Genomic DNA, 26,001 nt, shown 5'->3' on the forward strand with positions numbered 1-26,001 from the left:
GGAGGCAAACACAGTTTCCATGATGGATGGATTCCTAGGAAACCTTCCCAGTGTTAGTGAGTGATGATGTGAAATTCCAGCCAAATTGGCCTGAGGGTTAGCCCGGCCTGGCAGACCCAGGGTGGCCAAGGCTAGGGGCTCCCGGAGAAGGGGAAGCACTGCAGGGGCAGAAACCCCAGATCCTGCGGCCCCTGGCCCTGGGAAGCGCTCTCAGACATGAGTGATGGGGTCCGAGTGCCTCACCACCTCCCTTGGCTTCCTGCCCCCGCCGGCCAACCACCGTCTAGGGCGGATGGACCAGTGATGCTGTGTCTTGAACACACAGTATGGGCTGGGTGTCCATGTCCTGAGTGGGGCCTTGTAGCTCTAGCTGTTTCCCGTGCTGGAAAGGACAGGCCAGGGTATGCTTGGCAGTGGGGAGAGCCACAGGATCTTTAGGCAGAGCTGTCTGCCTTCAAATCTCAGTAGCACGATTAAAAAAGAAAAAAAAAAAATGACAGAAAGAAAAAAATAACCAAGGCAGCTGGTAGTTGTGAAAGGCGTCCCAGGGGTGAGGCCCCGAGTCTGGCCCTGACCCACTGCATCTCATCAGGGACGTGAGTGTGCGCCGTCGTTGTCGCTGGAGAGGCCAAGGTGTTAGGGGGCGTCGAGCGGGGACACCCCATTCGGTGCCCACTCTCCGGGGCAGGGTGAGCCTGCGGGGCCACTTCGGGCGAAGGCCCTGGCGGCCTCCCGGGTCCCCGGGGACTGCTGGGTGTCGGCTGAGCCCTTGCGAGCTCGGGGCTGCTTTGGGTTCAATAACGAAGAGCTGGTGTGACCCCGGGTCTCCTCCGCAGGTCTGTGCCTCATTTGTGCCATCAGCGTGGAGCCCGTCGGACCCCGAGTTAAGTAAGTGTGTGCACGTGAGGGTGTCGCCTCTAGCGTGTGCGGGGCTCAGCGGGAGGGGCGTGCGAAGGCTGCTCGCCCGCCGGGTCCTGCGTGTGAGGGTTCTGCAGGCCAGGCCGGGAGGGGGGCCTTGTCCACACATCCCAGGCCAGCACACCGCGCCCTGTTCAGCCCATGCGCGGCCGCCCTTGCGCTCCGAGCGCTGTGGCCTCTGCTTGCAGCTTCATGCGATGTGAGGTCCTCCCGGCGTCTTGAGGCCCAAGTCGTGCGTGCTTCCCCGTCCTGCACTCAGACCCCGGCAGGCTGGTCCTGTTGCCCCACAGATCCCTGAGTTCCGGAGGCCGTGGGCTCCCCCATGCACCAGGGCAACACGTTCTGTTAACAGGACAGCAGGTCCTGGTTGGACGATGCCTCAGTGCTGGGCCCCACGCTCAGCCCCTTTACCCCTTCCTCTCCCTGCGATGCTGGGATATTTCCATCCCAAAGACGAGGAGGCAGAAACCAACCCACAGGCAGGTGGCGAGCAGGGCAGAGCTGGGGCTCAACTCCGGCCAACTGGACGCGGGGCCCAACGTTTACCCCCTCCCTGCTCCACGTTGCTGGTTAGACAAGACAGTTTGGACCATCCCTTTTTTCAGCGGAGTACCCTCCGCTGGGTCAGCCTGTGGTGTGACTTGGACCATGTACTCTGCCACCGAGGGGCCCAGTTGGACCCCACTGAGAAAGAGAGTGTGTGCACGGGTGACGGGCCAGAGCTCAGCCGGTGCCAGGGACCCGGGAGTCTGTGCAGATCTTGGTCCCATTTCAGAGATGTGAAAACTGAGGCCAAGACGGCTAGAGAGGACACTAGTAGCTTTCTAGGGCTGCTCGTGGCTTAAATCAACAGAAGTGTATTTTCTCCCAGTTCTGGAGGCCAGAAGTCCAAAGTCATGGTGTCAGCAGGGCCCCAAGCCCTCTGCAAGCTCTTGGGGGGATTCCGTTCTGTGCTATTTCCTGCTTCTGGTAGCTCCAGGTGGTCCTTGGCTTGTGGCCGCATCACTCCCATCCCTGCCTCTGTCCCCCCACAGCCTCTCCCTTGTGTCTGTGTCTCAAGTCTCCCTCTGCTTCTCTCCTCTGAGGACACCTGTCACTGGGCTTAGGGCCCACCCCCAGTCCATGGTGATCTCATCTCCAGATCGTTAACTTCATCACATCCGCAAAGACCCTATTTCCACATGAGGTCGTGTTCACAGGTTCCAGGTGGATGTGAATTTGGGGGACCACCGTTCAGCCCAGTACAGATTCTCTTATGTCACAGCAGCCGTGAACTTGGGGCCCACTTGCAGCCTCTCTTTCCCCTTCGTCCAGCCACATGGAGCCCGAGCTTGGTCTTCCCACAGCGGCAGGCCTGGCTGGGCTCCCTTCTGGGTTGAGAAGCATTTTTCTGGGCATCTCTAAAGCTGCCTTGGGCTTAGCAGCAGCCCCGGTTGCCTGGGGGCCTCCTACGTGGTTCTTTCCCTGTAGCGCCCTTTCAAGTCTTGCTACTTCTGTGTGGTGCCTCAGTCCAAGTTCACAGCAGCTGTTACTGATGGGCTTTAAAGATATTTTTAATCCTAGCGCTGCTTTAGGGCTTCCTGATCCGTCAAAGCTGCCCCGAGGAGCCAGCAGCCCCGTCACGTTTACCTCTCTCCCCGCTTTCAGGCAGGCGGGTGTTCACGGCACCGAGCTGCCGCTCTGCCACGCTGCGTAACTGGACATGGTCTTTCCATGACAACGGATCCTTGTGGCCTTTGTTAACGGGCCAGAAATATCCCTGTCATTTCGTGGGAGTCTTATTATCGTGGCTCTTGCCTCAGTCTGCACTGTCTCTCCTGGTTACGTTATGAAGCCTGTGGATGTGGTCTCGTGACCACCAGTTCCAGCCACCTCTGTCCCCTCCTCCGTGGCCCCCCCGCCGCTGTTCCCATCTGTGTGACCTAGGGCTTTCTTCTCCTTCCTCACTTTCGGGGGCGTCAACCCCCTAAAGAAAAGCGGAAGAGAAGGGAGTTTGAAACTAGTGTCTCCCTACCCCTATTTCTTTGTCTTTGATAAAATATTGGGAAGGAACGAGGTTATGAAACAACAGATCGGGTGAGAGTTGTTTTTGTTTTTTCAATTGCATGGGTACTTTATTTCCCGTTGTCTCAGAAACCCACCCGTACAGGTAAAGGAGGGTAACCTGAATTTTTTCCAAATTGGTGACTCTAGTAGGCTTCACATCGTAAGTTTTCTACATGTGTGTGACTCATCTGTGCAAATCTCCGGAAGAAGAGCGCGTGTTGACGCGCGTTTGTTGACTTGGCAGGTGCTTCCTGGAGGCCTGGGGGGTGGTCTCCGTGCTCGTCGGCACCTTCATCTTCGGGCAGAGCACAGTGGCGGCTGTCATGGAGCTGCTCTGAGGGGCGGCCCGCGGCCGAGCGGGATGGGGTCTCCACGGCTGCCCTGGTCCGGCTGCCTGCATCCAGCCGTGAGACCGATGTTATCTCATCATAAAGATGCTGGAGAAATGGATACGTTCTGCCTTCCCAGGCTGCTCATTTGGGCTTCTGCTGGTTCCCAGGGTTTCTGGTGCAGTGGTGAGGAGTTTCTTAGTGTCCTGGGCCTGCCCTGCAAGTGACCACAGACTGGGGGCTTCTGGCAACAGCAGTGCATTCTCTCACAGTCTGGAGGCTAGAAGTCTGAGATCAAGGTGTGGGCGGGGCTGGCACCCTCCCTCTGCAGGCTCTAGGGGATCGGTCCCTCCTGCCTCTTCCGGCTTCTGCTGGTTGCTGGCCATCCTTGGTTCTCCTTGGCTTGTGGCTGCATGCGTCCAATTTCTGCCGCCTCCCTTGTGTGGCCGTCTTCCCTATGTATCTGTCTCAATTTCCCTCTTACAGGGCTCACCCTACTTCAGTCTGGCTTCATCTTAATTACTTAATTGGGATCTGCAAATATCCTGTTTCCAAATAAGGTCACATTCACGGTTTCCAGAGGTTAGGGCTTAAACTGTGTCCCCCAGAAAAATAAGTTAAACCCATAACTGGGAGGCAGGTGCTGAGGCCCAGAGAGCCCTGCTTTCGGGGTGCTGAGATCAAAGACACGAGGCAAGGGCATTGCTCAGCGGGTGAGAGCCCAGAGGGCATTTGGGGCGGCATCCGTTGGGGATGGCAGTGCCACGGCACGGGGGAATGCCCAAGGAGATGCGTGCCCAGAGCTGGCCACACAGCCTGTGCTTGGCCTCGCTCCAGTGGGGGGGGGGGACCCGAGGAGAGCCCCCGCCCCTTCCGCTGGCTGGACCTGAAGAGCCTGGAGGCCAAGTGCGCTGTCTGCTCCATGATTCCCTCCCCCATCCGGGGGTGAGGAACCACGCCTGGAGCTGCGGCTGAGGGGGCAGGGATCTGCCCGCAGCCAGGGAGGAGAGGAGGACGGGGCCAGGGGCTCCCGCATCGCCGCCCCCGGCACTGACCCTGCCCAGGGCCCGGCAACCCCGGATGGATGTTGCTGGATTCAGGCCGCTCTTCCTCTGCCCTGGGACGTCTGCCAGGAGCCAGCAGTGCCAGAGCCTGCGTGGGCTGACGTCCTTCAGACACCTCCCTCCAGGTAGGCAGCAGCCGGGCCTTGTTTGTTATCTCGTGTCACATGTGTGTGAGGCTGGTGGTGATAGAACTGTGTTGGAGTTTGTTTTTTTCCAGTTTATCCCCCTGTATTAATTTTGGTTTTTGAGATGTAATTCACGTACCACGTAGTCCACCCTTTTAAAGTGTACGATTCGGTGCGCATTAGATGTACAGAGTCAATATCCGATTCCCGTATGTTTATCACCCCCAAAGGAACCCAGGACCCGTTAGCCCTGACTCCCTGTTCCGCCCTCTCTCCAGTTCCCCGTAACCAGGGATCCGCTTTCTGTCTCTAGGGATTTGCCCGTTCTGGACTTTCCACATGAATGGACGCATACAATACGTGGCCTTTTGCGTCTGGTTCCTTTGACTTAGCGTGATGTTTTCAAACTCACCCATTTTCCAGGTGAGGCAACTGAGGCTTGGGAAACTCAAGGCCGCCTGTCGCGTGAGGTGCAGAGTTGCGTTGCGACTGATTTTGGGTTAAATTCCATTGTCCATTTTCTGTCCGCTCCTAGGAGTGGCCAAGGGGGGTGGGAACTAGTTGACCCAGGGGGTGGGGATGGGGCCCCTGCCCCCCAGTGCCCTGGCTGTTGGCGGAGACTCTGACCCAGTGAGGGGGACACAGGCCCCTTCTCCAAGTGCTCTCTGACCAGCCCCACCACGGCCTGCCACACCCTACAGTGGCCACAGCGTCAGAACAGGCACATGTGCCGGCAGAATTGACTTCCTGGAGCATGTATCACCCCAGAGCTGGCAGCGGGTTTGGATGGTCCGAGACTTATCAGGTCGTGCCAAAAAGAGAGGCAGTTGGAGTTGGACTACTGATTGTGAATACTTTCTGCCATTTGCTTAAGATTTGGAAAGTTCATGAACCTCCTCTAAGAATCAATTTCCCCACCAGCAAAACAGACCAGCCTTATTGTGTATGAGGCAATGTGGGCAATGTGGGCTTAATTTTATTTCCAGAAAAGTTAGGTTGAGAGTATGAGGAGGTGAACACTGAGCTTCCTGGCAGCTAAGGAGAAAAGGGAAATAGGACCACAGGGCTTATGCCAAAGCCGGAAAGCACGTCAGGGAGGCGGTGGCCTGGCACTAATGCTAAGCAGAGATGAGGGTGGGGCTCTTGCAGGGATGACAGGTGTCACCCCTGGGTACGATCGTTTCCATCTCTCTGACAGGTGGAGGGGATTCTCATAGGACTGAGCCTCAGATTGGCCAAGATCATGCAAGGACGTGATGCACAGAAATGCAGGCTGGGATGCTGCCCTCTGATGTCCGAGCTCGTGAGGCAGGTATGATCATCTCCTGGACTGACCTCCTCCAGCCCCAAGCGCCTCCCCCTGGTTCGGGATAGCAGCTGGAGGACAGAGGGGCTCAAGCGGTGTGCTCGAGATCAGGGTGGCGGTACCGGGCTCTGAGCCTCTGGGTCTGGAACATCGGAGCTGACTCTCAGGTTGCTGACCCAGGAAAACCTCCGCCTCGGTGTCCTTCCTGGGCCCTGGGTCAGCACCTCCTCCTTCCCTTCCTCCTCCAGCCCTTGGTTCCCATTCTGTTTGTTCCCCTCTAAAACGAAACTGAGGGCAGCCCCTCCCTCCCAGCATAGCCATGGGGATGAGCTCAGATAGACCCCCAGAGCCTGGCCTGTCTCAGGATCCCGGTCAGTGGTGACACATGTGCTTGAGTGCAGAGACCCTCCTGTCTCAAGTGACAGCTGTGAATGGGGCCCAGTAACGTTCTGCAGGCGAGGGGACTCGTTCTCCTGCTCTGAGCAGCATGGGCTACAGGGGGTCCGACTGTCCTGGGGAGGTGCCCTTCCAGTGGCTCTAGGTGCCCCCAGGTGCTGCCCAGTACCTGAGGGGTTGCCTGTGTCGCACACAGGATGGCGGCCACATGCCTCCCGTGGAAGGCTTGGGTTTTGAACGGGACACGGCAAGGGACACAGATGCTGAACATCCGTTTGAGCAGGTGAGTTGTGATTTTTTTAAAAATGAGATCACGTAACATAAAGTTAACCATTTTGAAGTGCACGCTGCAGGGGCGTTGGGTGCCTCCGCACTGGCACACAAGCACTGCCTTCCTCAGCAGTAAGCCCCCCCAGCAACCCCTACTCTAGTTTCCGTTTCTATAGATTTAACTCTTCCAAACGTGTCGTGTGCATGGGATCGTGCACATGTGGCCTTCCGTGACCGGCTGCTTTCACTCAGCATAGGGTGTGTAGGCGTCGCCCGTGTCGTGGCCGCGGGGTCAGGTTCCTTTTTATGGCTGAATCACGGTCCACTGCATGGATAGACCTGGGTTTGTCCATTCGTCCACGATGGGCATTTGTGATGTTTCTACCTTTTGGCTCGTGTGAATAAGCTGCGGGCACAAGTGCTTGCTTAAACGCCTCAATTCTTTTGGGCCTGGTATATACCCGGGGCGGGGAATTTCTCGGTCACGTGGTATTTCCATCTTTAACTGTTGGGGGAACCGGACTGGGATCTGACCGTATTAACGCGGAGCCATTCCTCTGCACTTGTCTCTGCTGTGTGCAATGCAAGGTGGTTAGAGCACAGCACTGGGGGCAGACAGCTGCTCTGAGGGCTGCTCTGGGTTTGGATGAAGCAGTGCCACGTGGCTGTGTGACCTCTGCTGAGCTGCTTGCCTTTGGGTATCGGGTTCCCTACCTGCGGATCCCAGGATGACGCAGGAAGCAGCGACGGCGCCTGCCAAGTGCCTCGCACTGGAGTGAAGTAAGTGGACGCCCTTATCCCTTTAGGGTTGATGTTTGTTCTCTTCAGAGCCTATTCCACCCACGCAGAATCTGAGGAGGCGCTAAGTGCCCGTGGGTGCAGTCAGCCCCGAGCCTACAAGAGGCGAGAGCTGGGGCAGAGGGTCACGGGCCCAGAGGGCGGGCTTCCTCAGTTGCGCCTCCAAGAGCCTCCACCCCGAGATTATTTTTTGTAAAACAGCGCCTCCAAGAGCCTCCACCCCACAGCCTGGAACGGTAGCAGCTCAGGGTGGGCTGAGGTGACGCTGTCAGCAGGACCTCCTGCAGTGGCCTTCTCGTGAAAAGGAGGGGTCTTCTCCCCACTTCACAGATGAGAAAACAGAGGCTGAGTGCAAGGATGCTGACATGTTCAGCTGGGATGTAGGTTCAGCTGGGATGTGAATCTGCATTTTACGCTTCCAACAAGCCCCCATGATTTCACTGGGCACCGCGGCCCAGTTCCAGGCCCTTTCTCTCTCTCCTTCTTCCCCGGCTCCCCAGCAGCCCCTGGCAGCTGCCTCCCTACCTGCCCTCCTTTCCGCCCTGCTTTGGGAAAGGGAGGCATGTCTCTCTTCTTGTCCCTTGGGACTTCTGTGTATTGTCTCTCCTGCACTGCGGCTGGGGAAATAGGAAGTTACAGAGGTAACTTCCAGCATTGGACTTGAAATCACCTTGAAGTCTAGGGTCTTCTGGTTGGCTTGTTGGAACAGGGTGTGCAGTCAAGGGTCGACTGTGTCCAGGGAGGTCTGGCTTTTGCGCTCGGCTCTTAGGAGGTGATGAACCGGCTCTTAGGAGGTGATGAACCTCTAGGACCTTGGAAGTCCTGACACGTGTATCTTTGTTTACCTGGGGCCACTTGGGAGCAGCCTGACCTCCACAGGGGCTGGAGGCTAAGGTCAGCCAGAGCCGCCCCCAGTGCAACTCTGAAGGTGAGCTTCCCTGGTTGGCAGTTCCCTATGCGTAATGAATGTCACAGGGCAGCCCTGGGAGAACCAGGTGCTGTCTGCACGTGTCACTGGGAAGGGACACCCTAAGCTTGGTCCCTCCGGGACCGTCTGCCATGCTGAGTTCAGTCTGTAATGCTTTTGCTGCCATAACCCGTTAACCACGAGAAGAATGGCTTGGCTGCGTTCTAAGAGTCCTTCTAGTGAATTACCGAGCCGAGGGTGGTCGTGGGGACCCCCCGCACCTCGCAACAGGCGTGACTTGTTTGTCAAGATACATACCTCAGCGGCATCACTTCCCCTTGACAGATAAGACAGCTGAGGCGACTTGGTTCAGGTTTCAGGGCTAATAAGGGGCCCCGAGCATCCTGACAGCTTCACTCGCCCGCTGTCATCAACTAGAAAACGGGAAACAAACACGCAGCCGTCCCCAACGCTAGTTTATTTGGTGCCTGTCCCGGGCACTGGCTACATGGGGTCTACTGCCGCCTGCGGGCTCGGCCCGGGCCTGGGGGTCACTACAGGGTCCCAGCTCCTCGCAGGAGGAGGAGTGGCAACCAGGAGGGGAGAGAAGGGTGAGGGGCGAGCCCGGCCGGCCGAGGACGTGGGGGCTGGTCCTGTGTGGCCATGCGCTGGGGGCGGGGCCGCTCCCCCCTCACTCACTGCCGCCCTCGGGCTGCAGCAGGCCCAGCAGCTCGATGCTGCTCTGTCAACAATCGGGGCGGGGGAGTGCCAGGGCGGGGGTTCGCCTTCACTTCAACCAGCAGGAAAAGACCTTCTACTGAAAAGACAGCTCATATACCACAGTTTCTAGAAAAGAGTGCACGTCCTTCATCAGAGGGAGCAGGGCGGCAGGGGCTCAGTCACGACCCAGGGTGCACCAGGCAGCTGGAGAGGAGGGAGACGCGTCAGGGGGAGGAGGCTGCAGCGGCCCCTCCCCCCTCCGGGCCAGAGAGCGAGGCCTGCAGGCTGCCGGTGCCAACTCTGTGCCAGGCGGGCGGCAGGGGGCGCCGTGGGGAGGTGGGTGCAAAGCCAGGGGCTGGGCCCTACGAAGGGCACAGAGGTGCTTGTCCTGGGGGCAGATCACGTGCCCATGGAGGGAATGGCAGTCTGGCTGGGAACGCAGTGGGGTGTCCCGCAGCGAGGCCTGCCCTGGCCTGGGGGTGCTTTCTGGGCTCAGGGCCCTGGCCGTTGGGCGTGGCTGAGGCCCGGCCTCCCTGCCTTGTCTAGGACCCCCTCTGGTGGACTACACTTCCTGGCAGCTAAGGGAACAGAAGAGGCTAGGGTGGTTTGGGCCTCAGCTCAGCCATTTCTACCGGGCCCGTGGCGTCCCCGCTACCTGGCACGGAGATCCGGGAGAGGGCCTCGGGCTGGCTCAGCGTGTCCACCTTGACGTGCCGGAACGCCTTACACACGGGGCTCTGCAGGTGCCTGCAACGCAGGGGGCCGCCCGTGAGCTCTTGGGGCTCAGAGCCCTGGTGCGAAGGTGGGGCCGGGGCCCCGGGGGCACAGCCTGGCTCTTGCCTCCCCATGAGCAACCTTCACTGAGAGAACTTTCTGGATTTTTATCCTTGGGCAGCAGTTTTGAAACAGGAGCAACCCTGGCCTCCGCTCCCAGATTCAGGGCAGATTCAGGGCCCAGCAGAGCACGTTCAGGGGGTCAAGCTCCAGCCTGAGAAACGCCACCTCCAAGTGGATTGAGGCCCAGCCGTCTGAGCAGTGGAGGCCGCTGGAACCCCGACTCTTCACCCGCCCAGCCAAGGAGCCTCTGGGACAGGGAAGGGCCTGGAAAGGGGGCCGGGGCAGGTCCCCGCCCCCCGTCCCACCACCTAGCCCCCGGCCGAGGGCTGACACCTACATCTTCCACTCCTCCTCTGTCTCCCAGAACTCGTAGACCACGAAGGTGACGCCGTCCGCCAGCCTCACGGCAGCGATGCTGCAAGAGGAGAGAGACTGGACTCAGTGGCTGCACGCCTGCTTGCTCCCCGCTGGGGTGCACACAGGGCCACACGGCCCCTGAGCCAGGCTCGGGGATGCCTGAAGACCCTGGAAACATGAGGCTGGCAGAAGGGTGGTGACAGGCCCGCAAGGCAGGCTGTCACCACCCCAGGCTGCTCTCAGTAAGACGCTCCCTTTCTGCTCAGGCCCCCCGAACCCTCCAGGACCAGCCACCTAGTCTGATCAGCTGCGTGCACCTCTCTACCCTCTAGAGCGGGCCAGCATGGCTGCTGAATGAATGACAGCGGGCCAGCATGGCTGCTGAATGAATGAATGACAGCGGGCCAGCATGGCTGCTGAATGAATGACAGTGAAACGTCTTTGAAAAACGCTTTCTAGTCATTGAAAAACCTACCTTTAAAACTAAAAGCATCTCCCCCTGCCACGTTGTCCTTCATAATCATTCTTTCATTTAATCCTTAAAAGTAGGAGAATCAGAATGGCCAGAGCTGTCGTCCCTGTGTGAGCACCAGGGTACTCACCCCATTTCAAATAAGACAGAGACCCAGGCTGGGGGGATGGAGCAAGGTGGGGGGGGGTGCCTCTAAGAAGGTGGCCGACCCCGGGAGAGGGAGGGCCGGCCTCCTCCGAGGGCACAATACCACCCCATCTGGCCTCTCGGCCACCCCCTCGTTCCTTCTCCTTTTCCCACACGCTCAATAGCACAGAACCCCAAGCATCCCTCAGGAGAATCCTGCCCCCGTGGCGTCTGCTGCATTACAGGCAATTCCAGGTTTGGGGCTGCAGAGAGGACGCCCTACTGCATGCTGCCCCCTCCCGGCCCTTCCCAGCCCCAGGCCCCCTTCTTCCACGCCGTCTCCCTTGATGAGCACACAGCTCCCGTGGCTCCGGGTGACACCTGCATGCCCACCACTCCCCGGATCTCCCCACTTGTACATCGGCACCTCGAATGGCACCCGCGGCTTCTCCCGCTCAGCCTGTGGCCCCGTCCTCCATCAAGTTCCAGAAGCTGAAGAATCTCACACTCCGCCTGGCCTCTCTGCAGCCCCCCACCCCATCCCGGCCATGGTCAAGTCCAGTCAGCCCCGGCCATGGTCAAGTCCAGTCAGCCCCACTCCAAAACAGACCCCAGCTCTGCCCACATCGTGCCAAGACCAGTGCCCTCTCCGGGTGACTGCATGGCCTCTCCCTGGCCGCCAGCTGCACACCTGTTGCCACCCCTTCTTACACAAAGGAGGCAAGACCGAGTCTCCCTCCTGCCCAAGCATCTCTCCCCCATGGTCCCTGGTCCCCGGAACGAGCAGGGCCTGCCTGCCTCTCTGGCCCTCTGCCCCACCCGCCCCTGGGGCACTCGGTCGAGCCACACCAGCTGCTTGCTTTTTCTCAAACACGGCACCCTAACTGCCACACCAGGTCTGGGCATGAGCCTGTGCCAGGCCTCAGATTCTGCGGCGGGGGGAGCTGCTCATCACTCAGCCTCAACACACATGCAGCCCCTCCCCAAAGCCCCCCGTTCGCTGGCCTGCACAGCGCCCACCGCCACAGCGCCCACCGCCAACCGGAATCATCTTTCTTCACCTGCCCTCCGCCACCACCTGGAATTAACGTGCAGCAAGAGCAGCTGAGTCACGCTGCACCCCCAGGCCTGGCCCCCCTGCTTCACCGGGAAGCAGGTGGAGACACATGTGCTCTTGAGGTCGGAAAAAAGCAACCGGGGAGGGAGACACTCGAGGCAGGGAACAGGCATGGAGCCTACCGCTGGGCACCGACGGGTGGGCCATGGACGGGAGACAGCCCGGCAGCTTGCGCCAACGGCCCTCTGGGACCACCCCCAGCAAGGATGCAGGCGGCCGCAGGGACCAGAGGGTGAGGCCCCCGAGTGGCGGCTAACGCTGAGTGGGCGCTGGGGGCCAAGCACTGGCCTGTACCCCCCACGGTCATTATTCCACTGACGCCTCCAACCCCACCAGGGAGCGGGTCCGGGCAGTGGACCCACTTTACAGATGAGTAAGCTGAGGTCCGCGAGATGAAGTCAGTTGGCACGTTTGCGCAGCAAGGAAGAGCCCGCGCTAGGACCACCCCGCTAGGGGGCTTCCCTGGGGTCCGCTGTGTTCTCAGGGGTGAGGCCGGTCCTGCCCTGTGCCTCCACCCCAGACACAGCTCCCAGCCACCACCGCGCCCCGCGGCTTACTCACTGGAAGCAATTCCTGGCTCCGGCGGTGCCCCTCAGGTACTGACGCAGGGAGTCCAGGAACTCGACCAGCTGCTCAGGGCACACGGCCATCTCCTGCCGGACCAGCTGCAGATGCTCCGGGGCCACAGGACCAGTGAGCCACCCTGCGGGCTCCCTGGCATCCCGCCTCCCCCGGGACCCCGCCCAGCCCAGGAGCCCGCCTCCCCAGGACAGGACAACTTCTTCAGAATAAAACCGACCCACTCCCCCACTACACACACACACTTTTCATTATTACACGTGGAAACTGGCGAAAAATGAGCTAAACTTAAGAAGCCAAATGCAGGGAGTAGTCCCACAAGTGCTAAAAAACAGACAGGGACGCTTAAAGAGGCTCCAGAGAGACTGGGAGCTGCCTGCAAGGCTTCCGGTCCAGGACACAACAAACGAGTGACCAGCAAAACTGTTTCTGATTGAATCAGCATTTTGACGTCACTGTCCTGCTGATCACGTTGCTCCGGGCCCCACTGATCACAGCCCTGGAGCCTCTAAGAATGCTCATGGGAGGGGAGGGTGGCCAAGTGCTGGGGCTGCATCTCCCCTTGTGGTGGTCCCAGGGTAGAGGTGTCAGGGACACTAAGCCGCCTGCATCTTGAGGCCTGGCTCAGGCAGGGATGGGGCCACAGGAGAGAGGTCCTCACCATGTTGGTGCTTTCTTCATCCAAGAGATGCTGCTGGAGGTCAAACCAAAGGGTCTGCAACAACAAAGCATGAAGAGATGCCTGAGACAGAGGCCACCGCTGCTAGGGAGGCTCCCAGGACCACCACAGTGACCCCTGAGCACCCAGGGCCACCGAAGAGCTCCAGTCCCTCCACCCCACGGTTCCAGCGGCTCTGGAGTCCCCGAGCGGGTGGGAGCTCCCAGGGCCAGGCCTCTCTGGGCAGGGCTCAGCCCACCCTCCAGGCAGTGCTGGCTCAAGAGAGGAGCCGGGAAGCCAACCACAGGGAGTGGCACAGATCCCTTCTGGCCGTGGCCTCTAGGGGGCGCTGCAGCCACAAAGGCCAAGCACGCCAGTTGCAGAGCACACGAAGGAGGCTCCACTGTGCTGAACCCACGACGCAGGGGTTTTGTCACAACTTCCGCCGACAGCCTTGCTGGCAACAGGTTCCCCGACAACTTACACGTCGCCCCCAGTCACAGCCCCTGGCGCCTCAGGAATATACCGGCCTGAATGAGGTGGTCTGTGCTCGCTGGCCTTCCACCGGCCCTGGGGGCTAAACCCTCTCTACCAAATCTTACGTAACTTGCCAGACTCCCCGAGGTCGTGGCTGCCCTACTGTGAGCTCTAGGAAAGCAGGAAGCCCGTGCACTCTGCTCCTGACCGCGTGCTTGTGTCTGTAATGGTGCCCAGCACCATTATTGCCGAGCAGAGAACCCAGATGCCACAGAAGCTGGTCCAGGGTCAGAGTCTGAGTTTGAGGCCAAGCCTCTCTCCTGATCCACGGAATCAGGATCCTTCTTCCTTTTTCTTGGGCACCCCAATAAAGGCCACCTCTGTGCCCATCCCTGTCCATCCTCCACGAGGGCAGCCCGTGTCCCTGGCGCAATCCCGCACCCACGCGGCCGATCTGCAGGGCCATGACCCATGCAGTCACCACCTGGACATTCTTAATAATGTTGGAACAAGGGGCCCCATAAATTACACAGCCGGCCCCAGAGAGGGTACTGACTTTCCGGGGACACAGGGTGTGCATGTCGGCGTTTGCAGGAGGCCGAGGTCTGCTTGGCAGGGCAAGTCTCTTTCCATGCTTTTAAAACCGTGTAGATGGGCTCCTGGAGAGCACTGGTTCCGTGTAGATGGGCTCCTGGAGAGCACTGGTTCCCTAGATTTCTCCTGGCCAGCTGGGCCCCGTCTGCGACCCCCGCCCCCGTCTCCCTGCCTCGCCGTCCCAGCGTTCCAGGAGCCCAGGCACAGCTAGGAGCGCTCAGGTTCGCCCTTGGAGGGCGGGGTCCAGAGCAGGTCCCGGATTGGCCCCTGCTCGCAGCTCGGGCCAATCAGAGGCTGGGAAGAGGGCCCCCCCGCCCCGTCTCCAGGACGCACAGGTGCTCCTTGGTTTCCAGCCAGCCGGTTGTTAAGGCGACTGGGGCGCTAAAAATAAACTTCAAAGAGCCTCCCCCTGGGGGCGCCCGCAGAGTTGTTATGACAACCGGGCCTCAGGGTCCCCGCCGAGCCTTTCCCACCGCTCCCACCCAGCAGCTGGCTTTAGTGGGGCGGGGGTGGGGGGGTGGGGGGAGATCCCACCTCGGCCTCAGACCTGCAGGTGGGATGGCCGCCTGCTCCCTCCAACTCCTCTCCAAGTCTCAGCCTCACCTCCTCCTGGGGAGCCCCACCCACTGCCCTCACGAATCCCTCAGAACTAACCCACAAACCCATCAAAGCACTATTTTTCTTTTGCCCTTTTGCAAAAGATATAAAAAAATTCAGAGAAGTAGGAAAAATGTAAACTTGCCACTGCAACCCCACAGCCTGGAGATCCCCGCTATCTTGGTTTATGTTGATATACAGGTATGGTATGTGTATAGGTTCTGGCATCAGAATGTCTAATAATAACTGCTAAACAACATTGCTAATATTAAATGCTAACTATGCAGCAGGCTCTGTGCTAAGCCATTAAGACACCATTTAATTTAATCCTCACAATGACCCTGTGAGAGGTGCCATTCTGATTATTTTCTCTGTGGTTAGAGGAGGATTCTGAGGTTCAGAGAGGGTAGGTCACTGGCCCAAGGTCACACAGCTGTTAAGTGGTATAGCCAGGATTCAAATACAGGCAGTCCGATACTGGAGCCTGTTGGTAAACCTTAAGGCAAATTATTTTCTTTCTTCCAACGAATGGTAATCGTTATGGGCTGAACTGTGTTCCCCCAAAATTCATATGTTGAAGTCCCAATCCCCAGTACCGCGAAACGTGACTATATTTGGAGACAGGACCTTTGAATAGGTGATTAAGTTAGAATAAGGTCACATGGGTGGGCTCTAATCCAATATGACTGGTGTCCTTATAAGAAGAGATCAGGACACAGACACACACAGACACAGGGAGAAGACGGCCGTCTACACGCCAACGAGAGAGGCTTCAGAAGAAACCAGCCCCGCCAACATCCTGATTTCAGATTTCTAGCCTTGATCTGTGAGAGAATAAATGCCAGGGTTTAAGCCCCAGTTCTGGCAGCCCTGCAAAGCGAACACAATCGTATCCTGACTGCCTACCGAGCCATGAAATGTTCTCTGAAAACACGATCCCATAAAGGCTGTGCCACTTTCCATCACTTGTGGATGTGTCATGTCCCATTTTAAGAAACTTCACGCTGCCGGTCATTCTAATCTCTCCTGGGACGTCACCATCCCTCACCCACCACCTTGCTGGGTCTAGGCTACCACCTGCCCAGACCACGCCGCCGCCTTAACGCCTCCTTGAAGCTCTGTCCCCTTGCTGCCCGTGGTCCTGCCGACTACTTTCTGTTCCTCGAGACGCCCCTCCTGGCTGCCCGCCCGCCCTCCACAGCCGCTCCTCTCCTCGGCTCCTGTACGATGGACCCGTTCCCGGCGTCCACCCTTAGTCCGCACTCCACCTGGGGAATGTCCTTTCCAAGGCTTCCTGACTCCTGTCTCGAGCTCTGGCCTCACTCTGCACTCCCTGGGGGCTGGGAGGGCGGAGGGTGGATGCAGGGACAGAGGCGAGGGCTCCGTGGGCTCACCTTGCTCTCCAGCCGTCCTATCAGCCCCGCCAACCTGCTGATCTGGGCTTCCAGGCCCTCCTCCCTGGAGTCTGAGGTGACTGGGAAGGAAGAACAGAGATGCTGACTGGGGGGGGCAGGGCCAGGCCTAAGGTGGAGGGGAGCTCCCGGCCCTGCCCCGGCGCTGAGCCCTGTCCCCAGCCCTCCCAGGCTCGGTCCCCATGGGAGGCCCAAGCCCCACGTGGACCACTCTCAGAATTCCCCCCAGGACCCCCCAGCCAGTGCCCCCACTCTGGGCCACTGCTCGCTCACCAAGCGGGAAGCTCTTCCCTTGCTCCACGGCCGTGAGCTTGTGGTTGTGGGCGTAGACGGGAGTGGAGCTCCCAGACCAGGTCTCCACCACGCTGTGGTTCTGTCTGCAGAGGAGTGGGGCAACACACACTATGAGGGGGGCTGCAGGGCTCTGGCCGCCTGTGGCAGCTTCGACAAACATTAAGCACCGACTGGGGGCTGAAACGTGCACAGAACTCACTCCGTGGAGCCCCGGCCCTGTGAAGTGAACATCGTGGCCTTTGTTTTACAAAGGGGGACAACAGGCCCACTGGCCAAGGCCACGCTGCAAGTGGGGCCGGGTTGGGATGAACTAAGATCCTTTCCAGGAACCCAGACCCTGTTCCCGGGAGGTTTAGTTCCAGGGCCGGGCGAGGCTGAGCCAGGCCCCCAGCCTCCCCACAGCCCACGGCTGCCCCTCTCCCCGGCCCTGCCGGCCTCGCTGGGAGCCGATTCAGCCAGCGTTCACTGCCCTCTGGGGTGGGGGCCTGCGTTGGCTAACAAGCCCCCTGTCCAAAAAAGGAAGCCCTAAGACACAGTCGAGAGCGGGCATCTGACAAAGACCCGTGATCCTGACCTCAGCCTGGTCCCATCCCGTCATGACACCACCCGCCACGCACACTACTGATGTGCACACACACGCACAGCACCCGGCATCCCTGACGTGCACACACAGCCCACCCAACACTGTGCCTGGCACGTAGTAGCGACTCAACAAATGCAAAATCCCATGTGCAAAAATGCTGGAAAACTCACCACAGACGTAAGAATACAGCCAGACGCACATATCCCCCCAACACACACACACACACACACACACACACACACTCCTGTGTGCACGGCCGACACGCCTGGTCCCCGGGGCTGCCTTGGTAAGGTTCTGGAATTTGCCTCCTGTGAGCCTGAAAGCCCAGCAGCCTCTCCCTGTGCGGAGGGCCCAACCCCCCCCACCCCCCGCCAAGGGAGGAGAAAGGCTGGCAGATTCCCTGAGGTGTCAATCGTGGCGCCTCAACAAACTCAGACCACGAGTGGGAACAGTGGGAGTCCCCCAAGGGCGGCAGGGTCTGAACCAGTGGCTCGTGCCTGGGTCACGGCGTCCCCAGGCCTGGGAGAGAGGTTGCTCAGGGGACCTGCAGCTGAGAGCCGAAACAGCTGAGATTTGGGCGGTTTGAGGTGGCGGTGCCTGTGAAGCAGATGTGTCTCCCCATCGCGACGTGCCACTCCTGCCAACAACATCCCCAAGTAAGCTTCCAAAAAGGGGGCAGGCAGGTGTAACGGCTGACACGTGACGGAACTGGCAAAGCGCAGGAAATGGGCTCTGAAAATCACGCAGCGGTCCTATCTGTTCCGCAGCAGGAGAGAAACCGCAGGTTTTTAAATCAAGATAGTGATGAAAAAAAAAATGAAGAAAATCTATGTGACAGCTTCCAGAGCTCAGGCTGTTAACCTTGGGAACCCTCAGAATTACAAGACTGATCAGCTATGCAGAGTCCTGGGCCCAGCTCCCAGGGACCCTAATCCAGCGGGCACGGCCGGAGCCCAGGAATCTGCACTGTGCGTATCCTAGGTGACCGGGCTGCAGGTGCTCAGAGCAAAGGCATTTTGCGAACAGCATCACTGAGCAGCAGCCTCTGCAGTCATATCTGACTGGGACAAGCCCCCCACCAACCAAAAAAACACAACCCCCCAGGCCCAGCAACCAACACCCTGCTGTGCCGGGTCTCTGCCTGGGAAACCGCGGCAGAGACTCAAGGCTCAGTAACGCATGGGCACCTGGCAGCTGCCCCCGCCTGTTTCTATTTCTTTATTCCCCCTTTGCCCCGGGCACATCAGCTCTTCAGGGAAGAACCGGCACAGAGGAGTTGGCCGGAACTTAGGACAGCAAATGGGAGGGCTCGTGGCCCCCAGGGGCTGGCCCTGCCAGGCCGGAACGAGACTGCTAACTCTCCGGACCCCCATCTCACCGCCCCAACAGTGTCCCCCTGCAAAGAGGGGGGACACCAGGTACTTTTCCACGGCTTCAAGGACCCACAGACAAGGCTTTAAATAACACTAACTAACATTGGGAGAAAACCACTCCATTTCACTGCTCTTTCAATCTTTCTGAAGTCATGCTTTGATGCTCCTCTGTTTTCAATGCCCATCTATGATCTCACAGCCTCTCTTTTTGAACAAAGAGGGAGCAGGCCTCAGGGTCCAAGCTGACTGCGGGCACCAACAGCGCTTATTTTTACAATTTCTTCACTCACAGCATGTGATACTTGTTTTCAAATGATGGTAATAGCCACCAGAGTTTCCTAAATTTATTCCCAGGTTTTAAAAAATGAGTCAAACAACAGAATAGTTTTAGCTAAACAATAGTGTGAGCAATATGGAATGTGGCCAAATGGACCAGAGTCTAGGAACTAGTCATAACTCTGTGAGGAGGCAGGTATATAATCGTCCCCACTTAGAGAGCTGGGGAAGTGGAGGCACAGAGGGGAACAGCAGCTTGCCCAAGGTCACCCAGCCCCCAAGCACACGAACGTCCCCACCAGGCAGCAGGTCAGCACACACACGGCCCACTCCCACAGGCCCCCACAAGGTCCCACCAACGCACCGGATCTGGCTGGTCTGCTCTTCGATGGCCTCCACCGCACTCTCCACCGAGCTCAGCAGGGACTGGATCTGATTGGCCGTCTCCTTCAGGAGGAAGCGTGTCACAAACTGGTCCACGTTGCTCCCACCCTCATACACCTGTGGCGGGAAAGGAGTTGGGGAGGGATCGTGGGTGGAGATCTGGTGCAGGGGTGGGGGGACACCTAGGGTCAGTGTCTCTGCACTGGGATGGGGGTATCACAGGACTCCAGCATGAAGGCAGGGGTACAGACTCAAGAGACCAAGGTGTGAGCCCCAGCTTCACCAATTACTAGTACTGTGACCTCCGCACCACAACAGAAATCACTGTAGTAGCTATCTCATAACACTGTAGTAAGGACTGAATGAAAAAATTATATAAAATGCTCAGCACTGTGCTTGTCACACAGCAAATACTCAGTATACAGTAGCTGCTATGATGATGATGGTGATGGTGATGGTGATGATGATGAGAAAGATGGTGGTGGGTCACTTCTGTTCAACATAGTATTGGAAGTCCTAGCCCCAGCAATCAGACAAGAAAAAGAAATAAAAGGTATACAAATTGGAAGGGAAGAGGTAGAGTTGTCACTATATTCAGATAACATGATACGATAAATAGAAAGCCCTAAGGACTCCACAGAAAAACTACTAGATCTAATAAAGGAATTCAGTGAAGTAGCAGGATACAAGATTAACATTTGGAAATCGGTTGCATTTCTTTACACTAACAATGAAACATCAGAAAGGGAATGCAAAAAAACAATACCTTTTAAAATCGCACCAAAAAAACACACAAAACCTAGGAATAAACCTGACCAAGGAGCTGAAAGACTTACATGCTGAGAACTATAAAACATTAATACAGGAAATTAAAGAGGATTCAAGGAAATGGAAAGATATCCCATGTTCTTGGATTGGAAGAATATTGTTAAAAATCACAAAACTACCCAAAGCAATCTACAGATTTAATGTGATCCCTATCAAATGACATTTTTCACAGAACTAGGATAATCCAAAAAGTTATATGGAACCATAAAAGACCCAGAATTCCCAAAGCAATCCTGAGGGGGGAAAAAAACAAGAAAGCAGGAGGCATAACTCTCCCAGACTTCAGACAATACTACAAAGCTACAGTAATCAAAACAATGTGGTACTGGTACAAAAAGAGACACACAGATCAATGGAACAGAATAGATAGACCAGAAATAAACCCACACACCTATGGTCAATTAATCTTTGACAAAGGAGGCAGGAATATAAAATGGGAAAAAGACAGGCTCTTCAGCAAGTGGTGCTAGGAAAACTGGACAGCCACAGGTAAATCAATGAAATTAGAACACACTCTCACACCATGCACAAAAATAAGCTCAAAATGGCTTAAAGACTTAAACATAAGACATGACACCATAAAACTCCTAGAAGAGAACATAGGCAAAACATTCTCTGACATAAAATGTATCAATGTTTTCTTAGGTCAGTCTCCCAAAGCAATAGAAATAAAAACAAGAATAAACAAATGGGACCTAATCAAACTTACAAGCTTTTGCACAACAAAGGAAACCATAAAAAAAAAAAACACGAAAAGACAACCTACAGCATGGGAGAAAATATCTGCAAATGATGCGACCGACAAGGGCATAATCTCCAAAATATACAAACAGCACACACAACTCAATAACAAAAAAAACAACCCAATCCAAAAATGGGCAGAGGATCTAAGCAGACATTTCTCCAAAGAAGATATACAATAGCCAAAAGGCACATGAAAAAATGCTCAACACTGCTAACTATTAGAGAAATACAAATCAAAACTACAATGAGGTACTACCTCACACCCATCAGAATGGCCATCATTAAAAAGTCTACAAATGACAAATGCTGGAGAGGGTGTGGATAAAAGGGAACCCTCCTACACTGTTGGTGGGAATGTAAGTTGGTGCAGCCACTATGGAAAACAGTATAGAGGTTCCTCAAAAAACTAAAAACAAAGTTACCATATGATCCAGCAATCCTACTCCTGGGCATATGTCCGGACAAAACTATAATTCAAAAAGATACATGCATCCCTATGTTCACAGCAGCACTATTCACAATAGCGAAGACATGGAAACCACCTAAATGTCCATAGACAGATGAATGGGTAAAGAAGATGTGGTGTATATATATATATATATATATATATATACACACACACACAAGGGAATACTACTCAGCCATAAAAAAACACAAAATAATGCCATTTGCAGCAACATGGATGCAACTAGAGATTACCATACTAAATGAAGTAAGTCAGAAAGAGAAAGACAAATACCATATGATATCACTCATATGTGGCATCTAAAGTACGGCACAAATGAACGTACCTACAAAACAGAGACTCATGGATATAGAGAACAGACTGGTGGTTGCCAAGGGGGAGGGGGAGTGGGAGTTTGGAATTAGCAGATGCAAACTATTATATATAGAATGGATAAACAACAAGGTCCTACTGTATAGAACAGGGAACTATATCCAACCTCCTGGGAAAAACCATAATGGAAAATTTTAAAAATGCATGTATATAACTGAGTCACTTTGCTGTACAGCAGAAATTAATACAACATTGTTAATCAACTATTCTTCAATAAAAAAATAATTAAAAAATAACTAAATTATAAATAAAAAATGTAAAAAAAGATGGTGGTAGTGATGATGGTTATGAAGATGATGATGGTGATGATGGTGAAGATGGTGGTGGTAATGGTTATGAAGAGGATGCTGATGATGATGGTGATGGTGGTGATGATGGTAAAGATGGTGGTGGTAATGGTGATGGTGGTGGTAATGATGGTGGTGATGATGGTGAAGATGGCGGTAATGGTGGTGGTGATGGTTACGAAGAGGATGCTGATGATGAAGGTGATGGTGGTGATGATGGTAAAGATGGTGGTGGTAATGATAGTGGTGATGATGGTGATGGTGGTGATGATGGTGATGGTGGTAAAGATGGTGGTAATGATGGTGGTGATGATGATGGTGAAGATGGCGGTAATGGTGGTGGTGATGGTTATGAAGAGGATGCTGATGATGAAGGTGATGGTGGTGATGATGGTAAAGATGGTGGTGGTAATGATGGTGGTGATGATGGTGATGGTGGTGATGATGGTGATGATGGTAAAGATGGTGGTGGTAATGGTGGTGATGGTGGTGATGATGGTAAAGGTGGTGGTAATGATGGTGGTGATGATGATGGTGAAGATGGCGGTAATGGTGGTGGTGATGGTTATGAAGAGGATGCTGATGATGAAGGTGATGGTGGTGATGATGGTAAAGATGGTGGTGGTAATGATGATGGTGATGGTGGTGATGATGGTGATGATGGTAAAGATGGTGGTGGTAATGATGGTGGTGATGATGATGGTGAAGATGGCGGTAATGGTGGTGGTGATGGTTATGAAGAGGATGCTGATGATGAAGGTGATGGTGGTGATGATGGTAAAGATGGTGGTGGTAATGATGGTGGTGATGATGGTGATGATGGTAAAGATGGTGGTGGTAATGATGGTGGTGATGATGATGGTGAAGATGGCGGTAATGGTGGTGGTGATGGTTATGAAGAGGATGCTGATGATGAAGGTGATGGTGGTGATGATGGTAAAGATGGTAGTGGTAATGATGGTGGTGATGATGGCGATGGTGGTGATGGTGATGATGGTAAAGATGGTGGTGGTAATGGTGGTGATGATGATGGCGGTAATGGTGATGGTTATGAAGAGGATGCTGATGATGATGGTGATGTTGGTGAAGATGGTGGTGATGGTTATGAAGATGGTGATGGTGGTGGTGTTCTTGATATTGTTGTGGACAGGGATAAAGTATTAGGGAAGAAGAATTCACAGCCTCCTTCCTTCCTTCCTCCTCTGAGGTGGATTCTTTGGGCCAGGCATGGTGTCACACGCCTGCAGTCCCAGCTTCCTGGGAGGCTGAGGCAGGAGGATCACTTGAGCCCAGGAGTTCCAGGCTGCAGTGCACTAGGCCCTAAGTTTGGCATCAACGTGGTGACCTCCCGAGAGCAGGGGATCACCAGGTTGCCTATGGAGGCATGAACCAGCCCAGGTCAGAAAAGAAGCAGGTCAAAACTGTGCTAAGTAAGCCCACACACCTGCGGTCAGTTGACCTTCGACAAAGGAGGCAAGAATATACAATGGGGAAAAAGTCTCTTCAGCAAGTGGTACTGGGAAAGCTGGACAGCCGCAGGCAAATCAGTGACGTTAGAACACACCCTAACACCATGAACAAGAATAAACTTAAAATGGCTTAAAGACCTAAACACAAGACATGACACCATAAAACTCCTGGAAGAGAACAGAGGCAAGACATTCTCTGACATAAAACATACCACTGTGTTCTCAGGTCAGTCTCTCAAGGCAATAGAAGTAAAAGGAAAAGTAAACAAATGGGACCTAATCAAACTTATAAGCTTTTGCACGGCAAAGGAAACCATAAAAAAAAAAAGAAAGAAAGAAAAGAAAAGACACTACAGACTGGGAGAAAACATTTGCAAATGATGTGACCAACAAGGGCTTAATTTCCAAAATATACAACAGCCCATACAACTCAGTAACAAAAAACCAAACAACCCAATCGAAAAATGGGCAGAAGACCCAAATAGACATTTCTCCCGAGAAGACATAGAGATGGCCAACAGGCACATGGAAAGATGCTCAACATCACTGGTTATTAGAGAAATGCAAATCAAAACTACAGTGAGGTACCACCTCACACCGGTCAGAATGGCCATCATTAAACAGTCTACAAACAACAAATGCTGGAGAGGGTGCGGAGAAAAGGGAACCCTCCTCCTCTGTTGGTGGGAATGTAAGTTGCTTCAGCCACTGTGGAGAACAGTATGGAGGTTCCTCAGAAAACTAAAAATAGAACTACCATATGATCCAGCAATGCTACTCCTGGACATATATCTGGACAAAACTATAATTCAAAAAGACACATGCACCCCTATGTTCACAGAAGCCCTGTTTACAATAGCTAAGACATGGCAACAACCTAAATGTCCATCGACAGATGAATGGATAAAGAAGATGCGGTATATGTATATATACAATGGAACATTACTCCACCAAAAAGAATGAAATAATGCCATTTGCAGAGATCATCTAGAGAGTATCATACTAAGTGAAGTAAGTCAGAAAGACAAATACCACCATATATCACTTATATGTGGAATCTAAAATATGACATACATGATCTTATTCATGAAACAGAAACAAACAGACATAGAAAACAGACTTGTGATTGCCAAGGGGGAGGGGGTTGGGGAAGGGATGCAGTGGGAGTTTTGGGTTAGCAGATGCAAACTATTATACGTAGAATGGATAAACAACAAGGTCCCGCTATATAGCACAGGGAACTATATCCAATCTCCTGGGATAAACCATAATGGAAAAGAATGTGAAAAAGAATATGTATATAACTGTACATACATATACCTGAATCACTTTGCTGTACACCAGAAACAACTAACACAACACTGTAAACCAACTGTACTTCAATAAAAAACAAAACAAAACCCCCAAAACCTGCCTGTGCTGATCAGTAGTGGCATAGCGCCTGGGAATAACCACGGCGCCCCAGCCTGGGCAACACAGCGAGATCCCATCTCTCTCGTTAAGGGAATTCTGCATCTCCTAAGTGTTCTGCATGTCCCCTAAATAAACAATACACTTTTGCCTTTAAAAATAAAAGGGTGGGGTCTTCCCTGGTGGCGCAGTGGTTGAGAGTCCGCCTGCCGATGCAGGGGACACGGGTTCGTGCCCCGGTCCGTGAGGATCCCGCGTGCCGCGGAGCGGCTGGGCCCGTGAGCCATGGCCGCTGAGCCTGCGCGTCCGGAGCCTGTGCTCCGCAACGGGAGAGGCCACGGCAGCGAGAGGCCAGCGTACCGCAAAAAAAAAAAAAAAAAAAAATGACACTGTGCTGGGAAGCTGGTCCCTCAAGCCCTGTGCTGCTCTCTGGCCTCCTCTACCAAGGCCCTACCCTCCTGAGCCACCTGACCCAGCACCTTGGAATTCTGCCCAGTCCCTGGCCAGGCAAGGGCTTTCAAGGAAAGAAAATTAAACCATCCATCACTCTGACTGGGAATTAATTAGCAATAATTGCACAAGGGAAACACGGCTACAGACAGACAGACTGAGGAATGAAGGCCAGGGTGGGGAGCAGGGGAACACGGCTGTGGGTGGAGAGGGGCCGAGAGGGGAGGTGCACGCAGACGGGGAGGTGTGGAGGTGGACCTCCCGCGCCACCCATCAGACCAGGCGCGCTGGCCGCAGGCCCCGACGGGGAAGGAGCCCACGGCAGAAAGCATGCCGGGTTGCGGCAGCCTAACGCACTGCAGTGATCAATTATCCTTCCTAGCAGACAGCTGAACTCACATGCAATCCAGTGATCGATGGGCTCTGGACAAACAAATGACCCCAAAGAACAGGAAGACAGAACGAGGTTAAAAAAAAAACAAAACCAAAGCTGAACAAAAAGAGAAAGGCTGCTAGAAGCCGTCAAGCAGAAAAGCGAGCTGAAGTGAGCATGTTAAAAGCACCCAGGTAAGTGACTCAGGGTGCCGTCGGGGATCGGTAAGTGTAACTGGTTAGTCGAATGGAAAAAAGACAAAAGTTTCAAAAGAGTAGAAATGCAGCTTGTACAGTTTTATCCTCCACTACCACTGATGCCTCAGCGAGAGGCCAGCTCCACAGATTGCAGAGGGAAAGAGGCAGAGCTGGGAATTCCGCAATATGTGGACGAGTTATTCACACGCAGGATAACAGGGGAACCTTCAGAAATCTGCAGATCTCTGAAAGTTCATCAAATGAGCACCTTTCCGGCAAAGAATGCCTAGGAATTTCTCCCAGATCTTCTAGGGCTGAATCACAGAAAAATATTCTTGAATAGGGAAGTGGTGGGAAAAAAGTGAGGGTGATCGCCCGAATGAAAATGAA

General features: G+C 54.8%; 2 protein-coding genes across 2 annotated transcripts in view; one reads left to right on the top strand and one right to left on the bottom strand.

Moving 5' to 3' along the window:
• SLC38A8 (solute carrier family 38 member 8) overlaps positions 1-3,302 on the top strand; it is a gene marked incomplete at its 3' end in the record, with an annotated part of 30,449 nt that extends 27,147 nt beyond the window's left edge. Inside the window, exons 10-11 of the mRNA XM_082863126.1 lie at positions 837-888; positions 3,209-3,302. Coding sequence (XP_082719252.1) covers positions 837-888; positions 3,209-3,302 — 146 coding nt within the window. The remainder of the gene's footprint in view (positions 1-836; positions 889-3,208) is intronic.
• A 5,752-nt stretch (positions 3,303-9,054) lies between these two features.
• NECAB2 (N-terminal EF-hand calcium binding protein 2) overlaps positions 9,055-26,001 on the bottom strand; it is a gene marked incomplete at both ends in the record, with an annotated part of 37,953 nt that continues 21,006 nt past the window's right edge. Inside the window, 8 exons of the mRNA XM_082862475.1 lie at positions 9,055-9,083; positions 9,535-9,626; positions 10,054-10,131; positions 12,350-12,462; positions 13,029-13,082; positions 16,088-16,167; positions 16,379-16,482; positions 18,996-19,132. Of these exons, the coding sequence (XP_082718601.1) occupies positions 9,055-9,083; positions 9,535-9,626; positions 10,054-10,131; positions 12,350-12,462; positions 13,029-13,082; positions 16,088-16,167; positions 16,379-16,482; positions 18,996-19,132 (687 nt within the window). The remainder of the gene's footprint in view (positions 9,084-9,534; positions 9,627-10,053; positions 10,132-12,349; positions 12,463-13,028; positions 13,083-16,087; positions 16,168-16,378; positions 16,483-18,995; positions 19,133-26,001) is intronic.

The sequence above is a fragment of the Leucopleurus acutus genome (assembly GCF_964270905.1).
Source record: "Leucopleurus acutus genome assembly, chromosome: 20".
Taxonomy (NCBI): domain Eukaryota; kingdom Metazoa; phylum Chordata; class Mammalia; order Artiodactyla; family Delphinidae; genus Leucopleurus; species Leucopleurus acutus.